Source organism: Penaeus vannamei, chromosome 41 (genome assembly GCF_042767895.1).
Source record: "Penaeus vannamei isolate JL-2024 chromosome 41, ASM4276789v1, whole genome shotgun sequence".
Taxonomy (NCBI): Eukaryota; Metazoa; Arthropoda; class Malacostraca; order Decapoda; family Penaeidae; genus Penaeus; species Penaeus vannamei.
This window is the reverse complement of record NC_091589.1, coordinates 20,322,185-20,339,684: the sequence shown is the minus strand read 5'-3', so window position 1 is coordinate 20,339,684 and position 17,500 is coordinate 20,322,185. Positions and strand designations below refer to the sequence as shown.

The following is a 17,500-nucleotide window of genomic DNA, read 5'->3' as shown; positions in this document are numbered from 1 at the left end:
TCAGATTCAAAATATTTGATCTCAAATTCAAAATGTTACAGTGGTTATTCTTATTATATACATAGTGATGTTACAGTACAAGTTAAGTATTGTGGTGTCGGTTGTGGGAGATTTGTTATTGTTGTTGTTATTGGTATAGTGACGGTGTTAAATTCAAATTCAGATTCAAAATACTTTATTCCATTTGTTACAGTGGTTATTCTTATCATATAGATAGTGATGGTACTGTACAAATAAATATAAGTTACACATAGAATCAATGTTGGTACATATAAATCTTGTCTATTCTTATATTTAGAAACCTGATGTCATTGGTGATTTAATAGGTGTTCCTTTAATTTCCTTTTTAATGTATTTTGAGTTTTGAATGTTTCTGATATCATAGGGGGTGATGTGGTGATGATGATAGTGATAGTGATGATGATAATGTAAATATAATGATTGATAGTGATGATTATGATGATGATGATAATGATAATGATAATGGTAATGATAATGATAATGATAATGATAATAATAATAATAGTAATAATGATAATAATAGTAAGAGTAATAATAGTAATAATAATGATAACAATAATAATGATAACGGTAGTATTAGTAATAATATTGATAATGACGATGATCGTCACCATAATAATAATGATGATAATGCTAATGATAAAAGTAGGAATAACAATAATAATGATAACTAGAATGGAATTGATTATGATAATGGTAACAAAAACAATGAATATATAAATTTATTTATTTATGTATATATGTATATATACATGTATATATATATATATATATATATATATATATATATATATATATATATATATATATATATATATATATATATAAACATATATATATGTATATATCGATAGATTTTCAGTTAAGCATTAAGCAGTTATTATTATTGTTATTATTATTATTTTCAAATCATGCAAAGATCCATAAAAATTCCAAAAGCCGGAACGAAACCTCAGAGCTTCAATAGAATTCGAAACAGACCGAGACCCGCTCTGACCGACGGCGAAGAGGCGAAATATGCAAATGAGGGATGCCGATTTTCTTGAGGGCGAGAAGGACGTAACTTTCGAGTAACCATATTAAACACTCGAGAAGGAAAGTGACGTCTATTGTCGCTTGTGTTCGGGGAAGTGCGTGTGTGTGTGTGTGTGTGTGTGTGTGTGTGTGTGTGTGTGTGTGTGTGTGTGTGTGTGTGTGTGTGTGTGTGTGTGTGTGTGTCTAATTCTCTTTCTGTCTCTGTCTCTGTCTGTCTATCTTTCTCTCTGTCTCTCTTTCTCTCTCTGTATCTCTGTATCTCTGTTTCTTCTGTCTCTGTCTCTGTCTCTCTCTCTCTCTCTCTCTCTCTCTCTCTCTCTCTCTCTCTCTCTCTCTCTCTCTCTCTCTCTCTCTTTCTCTCTCTCTCTCTCTCACTCTCTTTCCCTGTTTATTAATCTATCTATCATCCTATCTCTCTCTCTTTCTATCTTTTTAATTATCAATCAATCTATCAATCCCTATGTTTACCTCTCTATCAAAATATCTATCTGTATGTACGTATGTCAACATGTGCGTGTATGTGCCCGTACGTTGATATCTGAAAAAATACACACCCGCTGGAAAATATATATTTTTTATCCTTTTTTTATTCCTATCTTCAAATAATTTCATTCATTCATTCTTAAATTCGGTCATCCACGCGGTTATTCATTCGGTCGTGGTAGTAAATTAAGGATTTTTGTAGGTTTTACAGTTCTGAAAGGAAAAATGGCGCAGTTTTTCATTTTTTAAAGGATTAATATTTTAAGAAAGTCATGTTTTGTGACAAGAATTTTGTGACGGAGCTGTTCGTTCGTGTGTCTGTTTGTTATTTTTTTTGTCTTGTTAATATATAATTTTCTCTCATTTTTATTGTATGTGTATCAGTTGGTTTCTGTGTCTGTTTAATTGTTTTGTTCTTTCGTTTGTCTGTTTGTTTTTGTCTGTTGGTGTGTTTGTGTTGCTGTCTTTAATTAGTCTTACAAATAAGGGAAAATACAGGGATAGAAATCTGATTGACTTAACCCTTTCCCTTTCCCCTTTCCATCCCTCTCTCTCTCTCTCTCCCTCCCTCACCCCCTTCTCCACCTCCCACCCTGAACCCCTACCGCTTTTCCCTCACTCTCCTTCACCCAACCCCCTACCCCTCCCTCCCGTACCTACCACCCCCTTAAAAATCCCCCCCTCCCCTACCACCACACCTACCCTCACCCCTTCCCCCCTATGGCCATACCCACCCTCACCCCTCCCCCCCCCCTACCGCTATACCTATCCACACCCCATCTCTTCCCCCCCCCCCCCTTCCCCTTGCAATATCAACCTACTGCCCTTACCTGCCACCCTGCCTCCCGCCCTCCGCTGGCAGGGGTATGACCGCACGGCAGGGTAGAAATTTTTCGATTAAAGTTAGATGAGATTTTATTGCACTGAGGAAATCGTTACTGTCTTTGAAAAATTGTTGTTATTAGCATTATCACCATATTATTATTACTGTTATCATTATTATTATTACTATTATCATTATTAATATTACTATTATCATTATTGTTATTACTATTATCATTATTATTATTATTTTAATTATTGCGTTCCTGGTCTTCTTATAATTTTATTACTATTAGGCCTACCATTGGTATTATAATTATTATAGTTATTTTTATCACTTATTGGTATCATTGTTTTCATCATTGGTATCATCATTATTATGATAATGATAATAATAATGATAATAATTATTATTACATTTTTTATTATCATTACTATCATTAACATCCTTAATACAATTATTTTTATGATCATTGCTATCATTACCATCATTATCATTAATATCATCATTATTGTCATTAATATCATCATTATTGTCATTAATATCATCATTATTGTCACTATTATCATCCTTACCAATATCATCATTCACCCCACACGCCCCCAGAACCCCCCCAACCCCCCCAGGAGACCGCCCCTGAATAACCCCTTCCTCCCTCCCTCGCTTCCTCAGGCCAGGTCCTCAGGGTCCACAAACTGGTGCTCCTGGCATCCTCGGCCCACTTCGAGCGCATCCTGCAGGCGTCGCCAGAGGGTCAGCAGCCGGTCATCATCATGGACGGCACGAGATACGCTGACCTCAGGGCGCTGGTCGACTACATGTACCGAGGCGAGGTCAACATCGAGCAGGATCAGCTGTCGTCGCTGCTCAAGACGGCCGAGACGCTGAAGGTAAGGGTGAGGGGAAAGGGGTTGTAGGAGGGGTTGTAGGAGACGCTGAAGGTAAGGGTGAGGGGAAAGGGGTTGTAGGAGGGGGTTGTAGGAGACGCTGAAGGTTAGGGTGAGGGGAAAGGGGTTGTAGGAGACGCTGAAGGTTAGGGTCAGGGGAAAGGGGTTGTAGGAGGGGTTGAAGACGAGGGCGACAAAGGAAAAGGGGTTGTAGAAAGGGTTGTAGTTGTGGTGATTAAAGGAGACGTGTTAATAGTGGTTGTAGTTATTTAGAACTATTAGTTGTAGTTTTAGAGGGAGTAGTTGTAGTGGAAAAGGGAAAAATGGTTGTATTTGTGATGGAAGGAGGAAAAGTGGCCGTAGCTGGCAAAGAAGGAGTAGCAGTTGTAGAAATTGCTGTTGTAGTAGTACAAATTGCAGTAGAAGAAATTAGGAATTGTAATTGTGGTAGCAGCGGAGAGTAGTTAATGTACTGGAAGTGGTTGACTGCATCGGGGTTGTAGTTACAGCTGTCAGGCTACAAAATAGGAAGTTTAACAGAAATAGAAGTATCAAATGCATTAGTAGCATCTCTAATATATCAACCAAGAAGAACTTTCAAGTTAGGATAGTACCCCTTGTCGCATCTAATAGTTGTTATGTCTATTGTTTAATGCACTGTTATTATCATTGTTATCATCGTATTTATTTATGATGATGATGACGTTGTTGCTGTCGTTGTAACCGTGGCTCCGTCGCCGCAGATCAAGGGGCTGGCGGACGTGGCGAGCAAGGAGGAGGACGACGGCGGCGGGAAGGAGCGCCTCCGGGACAACGGCGGCTCGGCCTCGACGCCGCCCCCGGCCAAGAGGCCCAAGCAGTCGCCCGGGGACTCCGGCCTCCCGCCTGGAGGACCCGACGTCCGCGACCACAGAGGGACCAACTCGAGGGACGCCCTCCGGCCCGACCTCCGCGACCTGCGCGACCTGCCCCACTTCAGCATGGTCCCCAGCGGCTACTCGCGGCGGCCGGCGTCCCCCCCGGCGCCGCCCCTGCCCACCGCCGCCTCGCTCACGCCGGCGCGCTCCCTCCTCTACACGTCCTCGCTCATGTCCCGCCCGACGTCCAAGAGCCCCGGCCCGCCCCTCCCGGCGCCGCCCTTCTTCCCCAGCGGCCTGGTGAGACCTCGGTCCCCGCACCCACAGTACGACCCCACTGCGGGCTCCAGCCTCCTGCCGCCACGCACGTCGCCGCAGTCGCCGGTGCCAGACCCCAAGATGGTGCAGCAGCTCGGGTGAGTATCCTCTGCGCGATGCCGTTCGCGGACGGACTAGCCTGTGATGTAATGATTAGGTTTTATAGGGATATGATGATATGAATCAGGTAGATAGCTTTAAGGATGAAATATCAAGTGCTCCAATAACTATGCTTCATTTAGACGCACCTGCATCTAAGCCCCAACGGCTCCTAACCCAAGTGGCTTCCGTCTTCCTCAGCGTCCCCCCCTTCGGCCTGCCCTTCTCTCTGCCGCTCCTTCATGATTCCAAAAAGATGATGGAGAGAAACGCCCACAAACTGGCGCCCACGTCCCACTACGACGCCCACGACGACAAGGACCGCCCGCCGCCCGTGTGGCCTCCGCGGGGCGCCTCCGACCTCGACATGGAGCGGGAACGGGAAAGAGAAAGGGAGAGAGAACGGGAGAGGGAGAGAGAGCGGGAGAAAGAGAGAGAACGGGAGAGAGAAAGAGAGCGCGAGAGAGAAAAAGAAAGAGACAGAGAACTGGAGAGGGAAAGGGAGAGGGAGACCCAACGATTATTAGACCGCGAAAGGGAGAGGGAAAGGGAGAAAGAGAGGGAGAGGGAAGGGGAGAAGAACATGCAGAACGACAGTCACAACGGCACGAAGGACCCGGATCGGCGGCAGGAGGACGAGAAATCCTTCAGCCCGAAGGACAAGGACGACCACTCGCCCTCGGGAGGTGAGCGCCCTTTCGCCTTCGACTTCCTTTTATTCCTTCAACATATCTACCATATAAATTTAATCTGAATTAACGTGTTTATCCTTTTAACTAACTATATAACACCACAGAATAGCGGATATTTCTTTTGTGTACCTCCTTATGCCTATCACCACCACCATCACCTGAGCATCATCACCACCTCCTCCCCCCTCCTCCAGACTCCGTGATCAGCAAGACCGAGCTCCTGACCCCCGAAGGCGATGTCGTAGACGAAGACGACGACAACACCACCAACACCACCACGACGACCACCACCACGGGCCGCGACACCACCGCTTCGGAAATCACCACCACCGGCTCCCGTCAGAGGAACCTGTCCACGTCCTCGTCAGGCAACACGTCAACAGGTAGGCGTGGGCGGCGAGGGGCTCTTCGACGTGCCTGAAGAAGGGAGGGGACGATGTCTGCGATGTCCCCCTCCTTTCTCTCTCTCCCTCTCTCTCTCTCTTTTTTTTTTTTTATTCTTGCATTTTTCCTTGAGGGGGGATAAGAAGAGGAAGGGAGGGAGAGAGAGAAGAAAAAGAGTTATTTCCTCTTGATTCTCTCTTCCTTGCTTTGGTCTCCCCTCCCTTTCTTCCCCCCTGTGCTTGAGTGTTTTTGTAGTATTTTTTAAAGGTTTTGTTTTGTTCTGTTTCTTTCTCTGTGCCTCTGCTTTGCTCCGCACTTATTTCTCTAGAATTATCTTAGATTTTTCCTTTTTGTTCTTTCATTTTTTGGTAATTTTTTTCCTTTTTTTAAGATAAATGTAATTGTTAGTAAAGGAGTAGTGAGTGAAATTAGTGTTGAGTAGAATGCATGATTAAACTTTGATTTTGTACAGTATTGTGATATAATTTACTTTTGTAGCTTTTATTCAAAGATCTGTAGATTTTTTTCTGAATGTGTAGCTCTGATTTGTTGTGATTTTATGCACATATTTTAAGTTTGCAAAAAAGAACACTAGCGACTAGACCGCATCATCTGAGCATTGCTTGAACTCCTCCTCTGCCTGCTTAGAGCACTTGCTTTTGGGCTTGTCCGGTGCATGGCGCTGCATGTTGCATGAAAAGGCGAGAAAGAACACCACAGTAAGAGCGACCTGTGAGCCTCAGGTCAAGGTACTCGGAGAACCAGTCTAACCTGTGCCCCGCCCCCGCCCCCCGGCCCCGCATGGCAGGGGCGGCGGCGCTGGGCGTGGGCGGCATCTTGACGCACTAAAGCCTCGGGTGGCTGCTTACTGGTGGTGTTGTTTCTTGCAGAGTGTGTGGTGTGGGGCGAGGGGGATTCAAGAGGGGGGGCGCCGTCCCCCCTGTTAGAGGGGGGAGAGGAACCCCCTGCGCCCCCTGGAGGGTGGGTGTGCTCCACCTGTGGGCGGGGCCACGCGTCCCTGGCGGAACTACGAAGCCACTGGTCCGAGCACGCCCGCGGGCGGCACGTGTGCGGGTTGTGCGGGGCGTCGTACTCGGTGCAGAGCTCGCTGGCCCGCCACGTCCGCACCGACCACGCGCAGCGGCGGCGAGTGTTCACCTGCGCCCTCTGCGGCTCCACCTTCAAACACAACTTCAGCAGAAACTTGCACCTGCGGACCGTGCACAGACTTAACATTCCAAACAATAGGAAGGCAGACGCCCCCGCCTCTTCCAGCCCGTAGCACGAGGCGCGTCCCTTGTAGTGTAGTGTAGTGTACGTAGAGGAGACCAACGTTGAGTTGCTACTGTTTTCTTTATTGCTTTCTGCCTTTTATTTGGTTTTATGTAGAGTTTGCTTTCACTTTCGTACAGTTGAGTTTTGCCTTTCTCTTCTGGATTTTGTTTGCATATGCATTTGCTTCTTCACTTTTTTCGCGACGCGAAGGGAAGAAAGGTAGGCCTAACGATTCCCTCTTCCTTCCGGCAGAGTTGGTGAAGTGCCCTTACTGCCCCCGCTCATACCGCCACCAGAACAACCTGCGGACCCACATCCGGTGTTTCCACAAGGGCGTGCGGATCCCGTGCCCGATCTGCCACCGCGGGTTCACCCGCTGGTTCACGGTTCGCTGCCACATCGCGCGCGAGCACCAGAACGTGGACTTCTCCCGCCCGGAGGCGCTTCCGGCCCAGCTGCGCCGCGCCCTCTACCCTCCCTACCCGGAGTAGTGGCCGTCCGTCCCCGATCACGTCAGACTCCTGCCCCGGCTGCCGCTGCCCACGACGGCGCCGGCGACGCAGGGGCTCTCCGCCGTCCTCGCCGACGCCCCGCGGCCAGACGACGCCCGCCGCCCCCGGCAGGAGGGGCGGGCTCGGGGGAGCCCGCGGCGAGAGTCGGAGTGACGCAACGCGGCGAAGAGTCTGGGTGATACTTGGTGCTCTGTGTACAGACGGCCCCCGAGGCCCCGATGGTATCCATGTGTACAGCTGGTCGAGCACCAGACCGACGACGAAGGACCGCCCGGGTGCTCGCCAGCCTCCAGTGTTGTTGGTATGCTGTAGGCGACGCTAGTGATAGTCACACTGTGGACTCGCGCTTGGGTCTTTAGCTGTGCTTGTGAAGCACGCTAAACTGTGTTATGTATGGTCCATGGCCGGTGTTCTCGTAGCTTCAAGTGTGCTAATATCATAACCCCAATACCATAGTGTAAGCGTGGAGTCGTATTATGGACCTTGTTAACTGTAGGTTTTATTTGAAATGGTTATATTTTATAGAAGATTAATCACGAACCCAAGAAAGGGAAGGTATGTTTCTTCTGTTCATAATCTAGTGAATGATTTCTGGTGTGGGTGCCTTATGCTCAACAAAGCAAGCATGCACAAGATGTTTGTAGATGTACAGTATTATTTTTATAGCTGCCATCATTATCCCTCCAACAAAGCACGGGCGGTCAGAGCCGGGGAAGCAGGGGTCCCTCACAAGGACCTCAGCCCTGAAGTGTCAGGGAAGCCAAGAGGGCAGGGAGGGGCCCGGTTATCAATGTTCCTCTTTTGCAAATGCGCCGTTCAGCTTCCTCTGCGAAGGCAAGGCAAGTTCAGCATTTTTTTTCCTTTTTTTAGTTTTCGTATAGCAATGTTGTTTTGAATGTGTGTTCATGGGCTCACCTCCCTGCCCTTGGTATTGCAGGGGACGAAATACTATATATATATATGTCTAAAAAAAAGAGAAAAGAGAAAACCCTGCATCAATTATAAGAACAAGTTACTCAGGTATCCACGTTGGGTCAAGCACCCGGTCTTATCTACCTCATGTTTTGTATCCTTCTAGTTGTTATTGCACCTTTGCTAGCTCACACGAAGTTCCCTCGTCTTGGAGGACACTTCCTACACCCTAAAGATATAGCAGATTTTAGAACCCCATGACTCTGTTGGAGTATCTTCCAGGTCAAACGTACAAAACCACAGAAACTATATTTTCTAGACTCGAAATCTGGAATTGCTGACATGTTCCTTAGTCAACTAGGCCTAAATAATGTATGACTTCAATGCTTACGGATAAATCAGTACTTAGAGTGTAAAAGCTGCGGGATATTTATTTAGTGTTGCCGAGTTAGATGCCCCGCAGTCGTCCTTTTGAAGCCAAAGCAATCTAGAAATAAAAAAAGAAAAAGAAAAAAAAGAAAGAGTTGGGAAACAATCGAAGAATTTAAGAAACGGACATCCATACGGTGTTTCGTTTCGCCTCACTGTCAGCGTATCAAGTTTCTTCAGGGATTTGTAGAGAAGAAAATAGAAGAAATGATAATAAAAGAAAAAAACTATAACGAGCTCAGGAAACAAAGACGTGTACCCATACCCACCTTCTCCCCCTCCCCCTCCCCCCTTTGCTCCTTCTTTCAACGTAGTTCGTAAAATCGAGTAAAAATGACGTAGTTCAATAAAAGAAAAGAAACAAGGAATGCAAACAAAGAGATTTCGATGTCTTTTAGAACGAATAAATAATAATAATAATAATATAGAAAGAAAAAAACAGAGATTTAACGAAACATTTTCTTCTTCTTTTTTTTTCTTTCGAGAAGAAACAGATTCAGCATTGCAATTCCTAGTTGATATACATGAAATATATATAAATATATCTATTTTTCTTCGTGTAGTAGTTTGACGTTGCTCAAAGGAGAGGATGCATGTGACGGACCCATCCAACGATTTCGGTGATAAGGGTGCTCTACATACGTTTTTACCCCCCTCCCCCCCCTCAAAAACCCCGCCCCCTCTCGCCCCCCCCCCCCACCGCTCACCCACTAGATTTTTTTCGATTTTGGAAAAGATATGTATATCGTTGACAAGTCAATATGTCCTTCACTTCACAACGCACATAAACACGCATTTCTTTGTTTTATTGTCTTTTATTCCTGATTTCTTAATAGAGGTTTTCCTCCTCTCCTCCTCCTCCTCTTCTTCTTTTTTCCTCCTCCTCCTCTTCTTCTTTTTTCCTCCTCTTCTTCCTTTTTCTCCTTTTCCTCCTCTTCCTTCTTCTCCTTCTCCCTTTTTTCTCCTCCTCCTTCGCATCCTATTCTTCTTTTTCTTTTCATCTTCCTTCTTCTCCTTCTTTTTCTCCTCCTCCTTCGCATCCTATTCTTCTTTTGATTTTTTTTTTCTTTTTCATTCAGCAATACAATCTCAGGACGGACAATGTTCATGACCAAATAAGGTGCGTCAGTTTTATTTGATTTTCTTAGTTATCTTCTCCTTATCATCATTATTATGTTATTACCATTACCTCCATAATCATCACCATTATTATTAACATCATCGTTATCGATATCATCATTACCTCCCCCCCCCCACCCGCCCCCAACTCAAGAGTCTACCTAAATATAACATTTCAATCGATTTTTTTCCCTTTAGCAATCTCACTGCCTCGTATAAATACAGCTCATTCTGCAGTGTTTGTCTGTCTGATTTCATTTCTCTTTGCAATCACATTCCAACGAGCTCGGGAAGGCCTTCGTGCCCGGCGGAAGGACCCCCCCCCCCCCCCCCCCCTCCACCAGGATTTCGGAAATGTATAGGGCTTATTTCCCCCCCTCTTTTCCCCTCTTCCCCCCCCCCTCTTTCCCCTCTCTCTCAACCCTCCCTCCCCCCCTCTCCTTCCACTCACCCTCACCTCCTTCTGCTGAGTGTATGTACGGGGGTGTGGGTGTGATGGAGAGGGGGGGGTGAGGGTAGGGGAAGGGGAAGGGGAGGGGTAGGGGTAGGGGTGAGGCTGTTACCATGGAGACGACGCGAATTGAAATAAAGAATGAATGGAGTAAAAAAAATGCAGTTCGTTCATTTTGATGCCATTTTTATGTTGATTTCATTGTCCAAAGAACGAGAATATTAGAAACAAACAAATTTATTCTAAAAGATTCAATTTCCCCCCAAAAGTAGTAGTAGTAGTAGAAAGATAAGAATTAGAAAAGGAAGAAGAGAAATAGAAGTAGAACTCTAGGAATAAATAGATAAATCAATACAAAATCCGCAATAAAAAAGAACTAAAACGTATTTCAAAATTTTCGAAATACATCAAAACGCCCACCTTAGGAATCAAAATGACCGAACTCCATCTGCAGAGTCTCGAAGCAAAGTCAAGTCCGACTCAAAAGGAAAGTCTCGGGGGGGGGGGGGGGGGGGGGGGGGGGGTTCAAGCCGAAGACGCCGGTTCGACTCTTCTTCAGGCGGAGGTTCTCGAGAGGCGGCATCCAGAGGGGGGGAGGGGAGAGGGAGAGGGGAGGTCGACGGCCCTTCATAATTTTGATCTGGCTTTTATTTTATTTATTTATTTGAATATTTCTTTATTTTGTCAAATTCATTTAAGCTTATTATTATTTTTTAAAGGATCGAGTAAGTGTTTTTTTTTGTTTTTTTTTTGGTTCTTATGAGTTTTTTTTTTTCTTTTTTGCAGTTGGTTTTATTTTGTAATTTGTTATTATTATTATCATTTTGATTTTTTTTACTCTTGTCATTATTACTATTATCATTATTGTTTCTATCATCATTATTTTCAGTACTATAATTATCTTTTTATTATCATTATCATCATTATCAACATCACCTCTATAGTTATTGCAATTTATCCTTATCACTATTATCATCATTTGCATCACCTCCCGGTTCTCCTCTCTCTGGATGATCGTCGTTGCTTCGCCAATTAGTTAGATTTCCAATACGCTCCTTCAGTATATATATATATAGATAGGAATATATATATATCGTTATATAACTGTCGTACCGTTGTTATTACTTACCTCAGGATTGCAGATACAAACGTGAACCTTTTTTGTGAATGTTTCTTATTTTTGTGTAAGTTTGTTGCAATATGTGTGTGTTCAATTATAAGTTGATGTATAAACTTAGTTCTAGACGTGACTTTTACATAACATTAATTACTACTGCAAAGGACCCTTAGTCAAGAGGACCACACGAATTTCTCGGCTGAAGTTTTTCTTTCTTTTCTTTCGTTTTTCTTTGTCTCCTATCTTTTATTCCCCATTCTCTTTCTTCTCCACTTTTTTTCTAGTTTCATTTCTTAAAGAAGAAAAACAGAGGAAAAGATTAATTTTTAAAAAATGAGGTTAACAGCCATGTTTTGTTACCTCGAAGAAAAATTTCGGACCAGATTTTTTTTTTAAGCTTTCCTCTCTTCTCCGCCTTTGTTACGTCATCTTTATTACGTCATCACCTTTATTACGTCACCCCAACTACCCCCCAACTCCCGCTTACATTATTTATATACTTCGCATCCTATCCCATTTTCTTCAACAATGGCGGAGAAACTTGCAGTCTTCTTTCTTCTTTTACCTCCCCTCCAGTTCCCTCTACTCCTTCCGCCTCCTTGAGATCTACCTCGAGTCCCACTCTACCTCTGTCGGTCAGTAAGCATCCCGTTCCTAACATCAGTAGCGAGTACAACGTAGAGAGTCTATTAACCTTCAAATACATTGTGATACAGCCAGCCCGTTGTGGCGCAGCCAGGGTGTGTGTGGTCCTCAAGCTAGTGTTATCACATAATATATATTATATATAACATTAATTTCCACATGTTCCTCATATTTAGCCAAACGATGTATGTACTATGCGCTCCCCGTGCTCTGACCTAAAACGTGGTATGTTAACATAATACTTGACCTGTAACGGGCATGGCCCGGTGACCCGATCACAGTCTCCCTCACCAATTCTCTTCTTGACCTTGCTTGTCACCCTCCCCCCGCCTCACCACTCGCTCCCTCTGCGCTGTCAAAGGCCAGTCTGTAATATAATTGTTGTTCTGTGAGTCTGACGCTGGCTTTGCAGTGGCTGTGGGAGGCGAGCGTGGGGCGGCGGCGCTGTGATCGGGTCGCCTCGAGTCCGGCGCGCTACAGACGCCAAGCTACAGCTCACATTTTAACAAGTATACAATAGTCATTTTTCAGTACAAACAATAGTACTATATCTGATCTACCTCACATTTTTAAGTTCCGAAGGCTTGCATCATGTTTTTTTCCAGATTTATTTTAATATTTATGTGCCCAATGTTGAGGGTGACTACAACATATGTGTGTTCAATGTTACCGTCAGTATATGCAGTCAGTGTAGACTGCCGTGTGTCTGCTCACTGCATGGAGGAGTACTCATTTATCCTAAGCAGCGTGGATATGGGCGGTCAAGGTGACGTCACTGCACGGAGGGCGAGAACAGTCGCCCTCGACAGGTGGCATCCCGCACGTACACTGTCGTACAGATGAGACGCTCTCCCTGGCCAGCGCTGCCACTCAGTGTACTCCGAAGGCGTTGGACGAAGCGTCGGACGGCAGAAAGGCCTGCCAGGTGACTGTCTGGTGTAACCGGTCGTTAAGCAGCGGCGCGCCGGCCCTCCTCCACCGGGCCGGGCCGCCCTAGCTTGAAGCAAGAATGGTGTGACCATGTAAATATATCGCGAGGCCGTGCTGACGTCTCGGCCCTGCCTCCAGGCGCTGACGCTCGCTGACGGACTGACGACATGACGCAGGAAGACGTACAGGTCGCGTGAGGCGGAGGTTTCCGATCCCAGAAGACGGGATGTAAATTAGTGTGTACGAACATACTGCTCTTCAGAGCGTCTTCGGCCTCTGACTAAACCCTCGAAGGGAAGCATTCAAAGGCAGGAATATTTTGGTTGGATTCATTTGGCGGGAAGGAGTGATCGCTTTGAAACCGGTGCCGTTAAAAGGGAATCTTTTTTTGGTTTGGAAATAGCACCTAATGTTCAAAATAGGCTATTGTCACTGGCTTAAAGTAGAGTAAATCGATGTATGTCTGTTAGTAAGCACGTCATACTTGTTTAAAACATGACATTTGGTGAAGTCATGAAAAATGATAAGATAAGGCAAAATTTAATGTAATATTAATAGTTTTTTATATAAAACCCGGAATTTGGACGGTGAGACAGTCGGATTGCTGGTTGAAGTCGAATTTGGTTCTATATCACAAAAGTAGCTGTTTCAGTTACCACCACGAAGCAAAGCTGTCGAAATCATATTCTAAATTGTTAAGGAATATATCTGTATTTTGATTCAAGACAATTGAAATGCGTATATGTCACAATACTGATAAAGATTTGACACGTACTTTAACTTGATGAAAAAAATACACACAAAAAAACAAAAACAAAAATAAACATCGACTGACTTTGACTAGCAGCCTTAGGCTTCGAATTCGTCAGTATAAATAAACAAATCTAATTTTAGTAGAAAAAAATTAAAATAAATTGACGAAAAAAGATTATATTTTATACGGAAGAAAACACTTCACTGAGATGAGTGGCGTCAGTGTAAGGAGCTCCCCAGGAGTAGGAAGAGGGGGGCGGGCCTAGCTCGCGCCCCTCAACTGCTACCCTGTAGCAGGATAAAGATGATGATGGTGACTGTAGTGAGATGCAGCTGTTCACGTTCTGGGACGAGATTCTGAAAAGCCCAAACAACTTGCTTGCGGAAAAGATTCTCTCGACGGTGAACAGCGAGTGACCGAAGGAACAGGCTTCGCGTGATGGCGGGAGAGAGGGAGCGGCGAGACTGGCCGAACTGATGGTGACCCTGAACGGTGAAGGGTGACCTGTGACGGCTCAGGGAAGGGTCGCCACTCCCTCCTTCCCTCCACCACTCCAGCCTCTCCCTCTCGACTTTCCCTTCTGAAGGATGGATAGACTTTTCTCCGAGGATGTCGATGGCCTCGGGAGGGAACGGGGTCGCCATCATGCCTTGTTCGTGATAGATGTTGGAAAGGATTGTGATACAAAAGGACTTCGACCTGACTTGACCTTTGACCCGAGGACCACGCTTGGAGGGCAGCCTGGGGCGTCGGCGCGGCTAGGGGGGGAGGGGTGGGGGGGGGGGGGAGCGGACATGCGTGGGGTAGGTGGCTTGTTCTTCCTTTTTTTCCTTTTTCTTTCTTTCTTCTCCTCTGACTGAGGGAGGAAGGAGTTTGAGTTCGTCTCTTTCCGAAAAAAATGGTCTTTTTCCCCTCTTTTCTTCTTAAATTGTTCTCTCGTTTTATTTTTTTTCTGAAAATTTATATATTTTTATCTGCCCTGGCTCTGTGCTCTCTCTCTCTCTCTCTCTCTCTCTCTCTCTCTCTCTCTCTCTCTCTCTCTCTCTCTCTCTCTCTCTCTCTCTCTCTCTCTCTCTCTCTCTCTCTCTCTCTCCCCCCCCCTCTCTCTCTCTCTCTCTCTCTCTCTCTCTCTCTCTCTCTCTCTCTCTCTCTCTCTCTCTCTCTCTCTCTCTCTCTCTCGCTCTCTCTCTCTCTCTCTCTCTCTCTCTCTCTCTCTCTCTCTCTCTCTCTCTCTCTCTCTCTCCTTTTCTCTCTCTCTCTCTCTTCCTCCCTCCCTCCGTCCCTCCTTCCCTCCCTCTCTCCTGTCTCTCTCCCCCCTCTCTCTTTCTCTCACTCAGTTTCTCTCTCTGTATCCACCTCTCTCGCTTTTTATAGCTCACGAGGACTAGGCCTATTCTGGAAGTTGATTCCCCTTATATATATATATATATATATATATATATATATATATATATATATATATATATATATATATATATATATATATATATATAATGCATGTATGTATTTATGCATACATGTTTATATAGAATTAATCTGCCAAACTTCCTCAATCTTACTAACGCATGTAATATTTGTAAAAAAGTGAAAAAAATAAAGCTGTTGTTTTGTATAAACTGTTAAACGAGATTGAGGAGAGACAAATAAACAAAAGCAGATTACAAAAAAAGAAAGAAAAAAATGAAATGATAATTATTTCTATTTTATGTATGATAAAAAAAAACTGACCTTTGTTCTCTGATTTCCTATGTTATTTTTTTTCATTTTCTCATTTTCTGTAAATCACAAATTTAAAACCTACTTAGAATCCACGCCATGTTGTTTCTGTTACGAATCAGTATGTATGAAAATAATAGGAGTCTGTCTGTCTAATTCAACCTAGAGTTTGGCTCATTTTAAGTGGATTAAATCTGTCATAAAACGATGAAAAAAACACATGTAAATTCTTCAAAGGTAATAACGATAATCATGATTAATAATTAATAATAATAATAATGAAAATTATCCTCTGTAATCTATTAATCTATTAAGTCCCGTATTATATTTAAACCACAAAAATGAATATTAATATCCACTTTATAAATGGAGCTAGTCTCGCCACAAGTAACTTTACCTACCGTCTGTCCGTGTGTGTAGCCTTAAAAGTGGACAGTGTGCTAGATGAAACATTAAACTAGATGTATAGTTTTGCTGTGTTTTCATTGACCCTATTCCTAGTTTTGCCTTCGCAATGTACGCTTCTCTCCTTGTTAATAGTGCCGGTAAGTGGATACAGGATAATCATTTACGTAAGTATGGATAATGTTAGTGAATGGAGCCAACCATAGATACATTTTTGAGATCTGTTATTCACGTAATTCCACATTTTAAGGTAAATGTGGACCTCATGATATCTGTTATTCACGTAAGTTTAAGGTAAATATGGACCTCATGGACTTCGCACAACATCGGTATGCTGAGACACAATTGCGGGGTCACACCTGTACCATACACAGATGTTAGAAGCCACACATCTCTGTGTACTGTCGGTTTCTATGGGCGCGCAACGTGTGGCACGCCCATAGTAGTAGTAGTTTGATCTACAGATAAAGGGATAGAGTAAATCTCGTTTTATATCAAATTTCCCGACAAAGTGACATGATATCATAATAGAAAACAAACCTTGTTGGTTGTGCTGTTAAATGGAATAAATACTTTTTTCTCTTCTTTTTTCTCTCGGGAAATATCAGGACAACAGGCTCTGCGCTAAGACAGTACTTCGTTTTACACCAAAAATGTTGATTGTTTAGATAGCATATTTGAAAGACTCTGATGTGATAAAAAATAGCTCAATGCAGTCTTCAAGAAATAACAGAATTGCAACAACGAATAAGTAATAACGAAGATACATATTTCAGGGTAGACTGGCTTATTTAAACTCACTAGTTCGCATACATCAAACGACAGTAATTTCGCTGTTTCGAGACGCCCAAAAGACCAGTTAGGGTGGAATGTCGGGTGGAATACCCCCCAAAAAAGCTATACTACACATCTTTATCCAAATACACGCACTTCAAGCAATACAGGAAGCAATTTAGCCGTCCAGAACTGCCGCAATTGACTGTTATTAGTCGCCATACCAACACCATTGTGATAGAAGCATACAGCAGAAAGAGACCATAGCAACACGAAGCCAGCGATCGTGCGGAAACAATGGGCTTTTAGATACACGGTTTTGTGTTGTCTTCTTTATTCCTCTTTTTGGGAGAACAATTTAGTTTTTATTTGTTTTAATGATGAGTATTCACAAAAAAGGTTCTAGTTGCAAAATTACATGCTGATTCCTCTTTTTGGATGAGCAATATGCACTCATTTGCAAACTAATCATATTAATGAGTGAATAAAAAAAAAAAAAAAAACACTAACTGTAAAGTTCTGTGATGTTTTCACGTTTCCTCATTTTGGGAATGATGTTCACTTAATGCTGGTATGTGAATGAAAGCGAAAATAAAACTGATACGTCTGACACAATGGCGTAAAATGGCATAGAAATAGAAAACAAAAATCTGAGGCAAGGAACAGGTAAGTAAAAGAGAAAAAAGTAAAAAGAAAAGAGAGAAAGAAAAGAAAAATGAAAAAAAATAGTCGTAGTTCTAAAATAAAGACCAGATAAAAAGAACCGAAAATATATATATATATACCTCAAAAAAAGAAAAGAATAACCAAACAGAATAAACATTTCCACGTAACATATCGTTACCCCCCCCCCCAAAAAAAA

General features: G+C 43.6%; 1 protein-coding gene across 5 annotated transcripts in view; it reads left to right on the top strand.

The window, feature by feature from the left end:
- The window catches only part of LOC113804710 (zinc finger protein chinmo), a 93,213-nt gene extending 77,283 nt beyond the window's left edge, over positions 1-15,930 (top strand). For all 5 annotated transcript variants that reach the window (XM_070118290.1, XM_070118291.1, XM_070118292.1 and 2 more), the window contains exons 3-7: positions 3,035-3,252; positions 3,993-4,522; positions 4,725-5,209; positions 5,410-5,598; positions 7,127-15,930. In XM_070118290.1, coding sequence (XP_069974391.1) covers positions 3,035-3,252; positions 3,993-4,522; positions 4,725-5,209; positions 5,410-5,598; positions 7,127-7,365 — 1,661 coding nt within the window. In that variant the 3' untranslated portion in view covers positions 7,366-15,930. The remainder of the gene's footprint in view (positions 1-3,034; positions 3,253-3,992; positions 4,523-4,724; positions 5,210-5,409; positions 5,599-7,126) is intronic.
- The last annotated feature ends 1,570 nt before the right edge of the window (positions 15,931-17,500 follow it).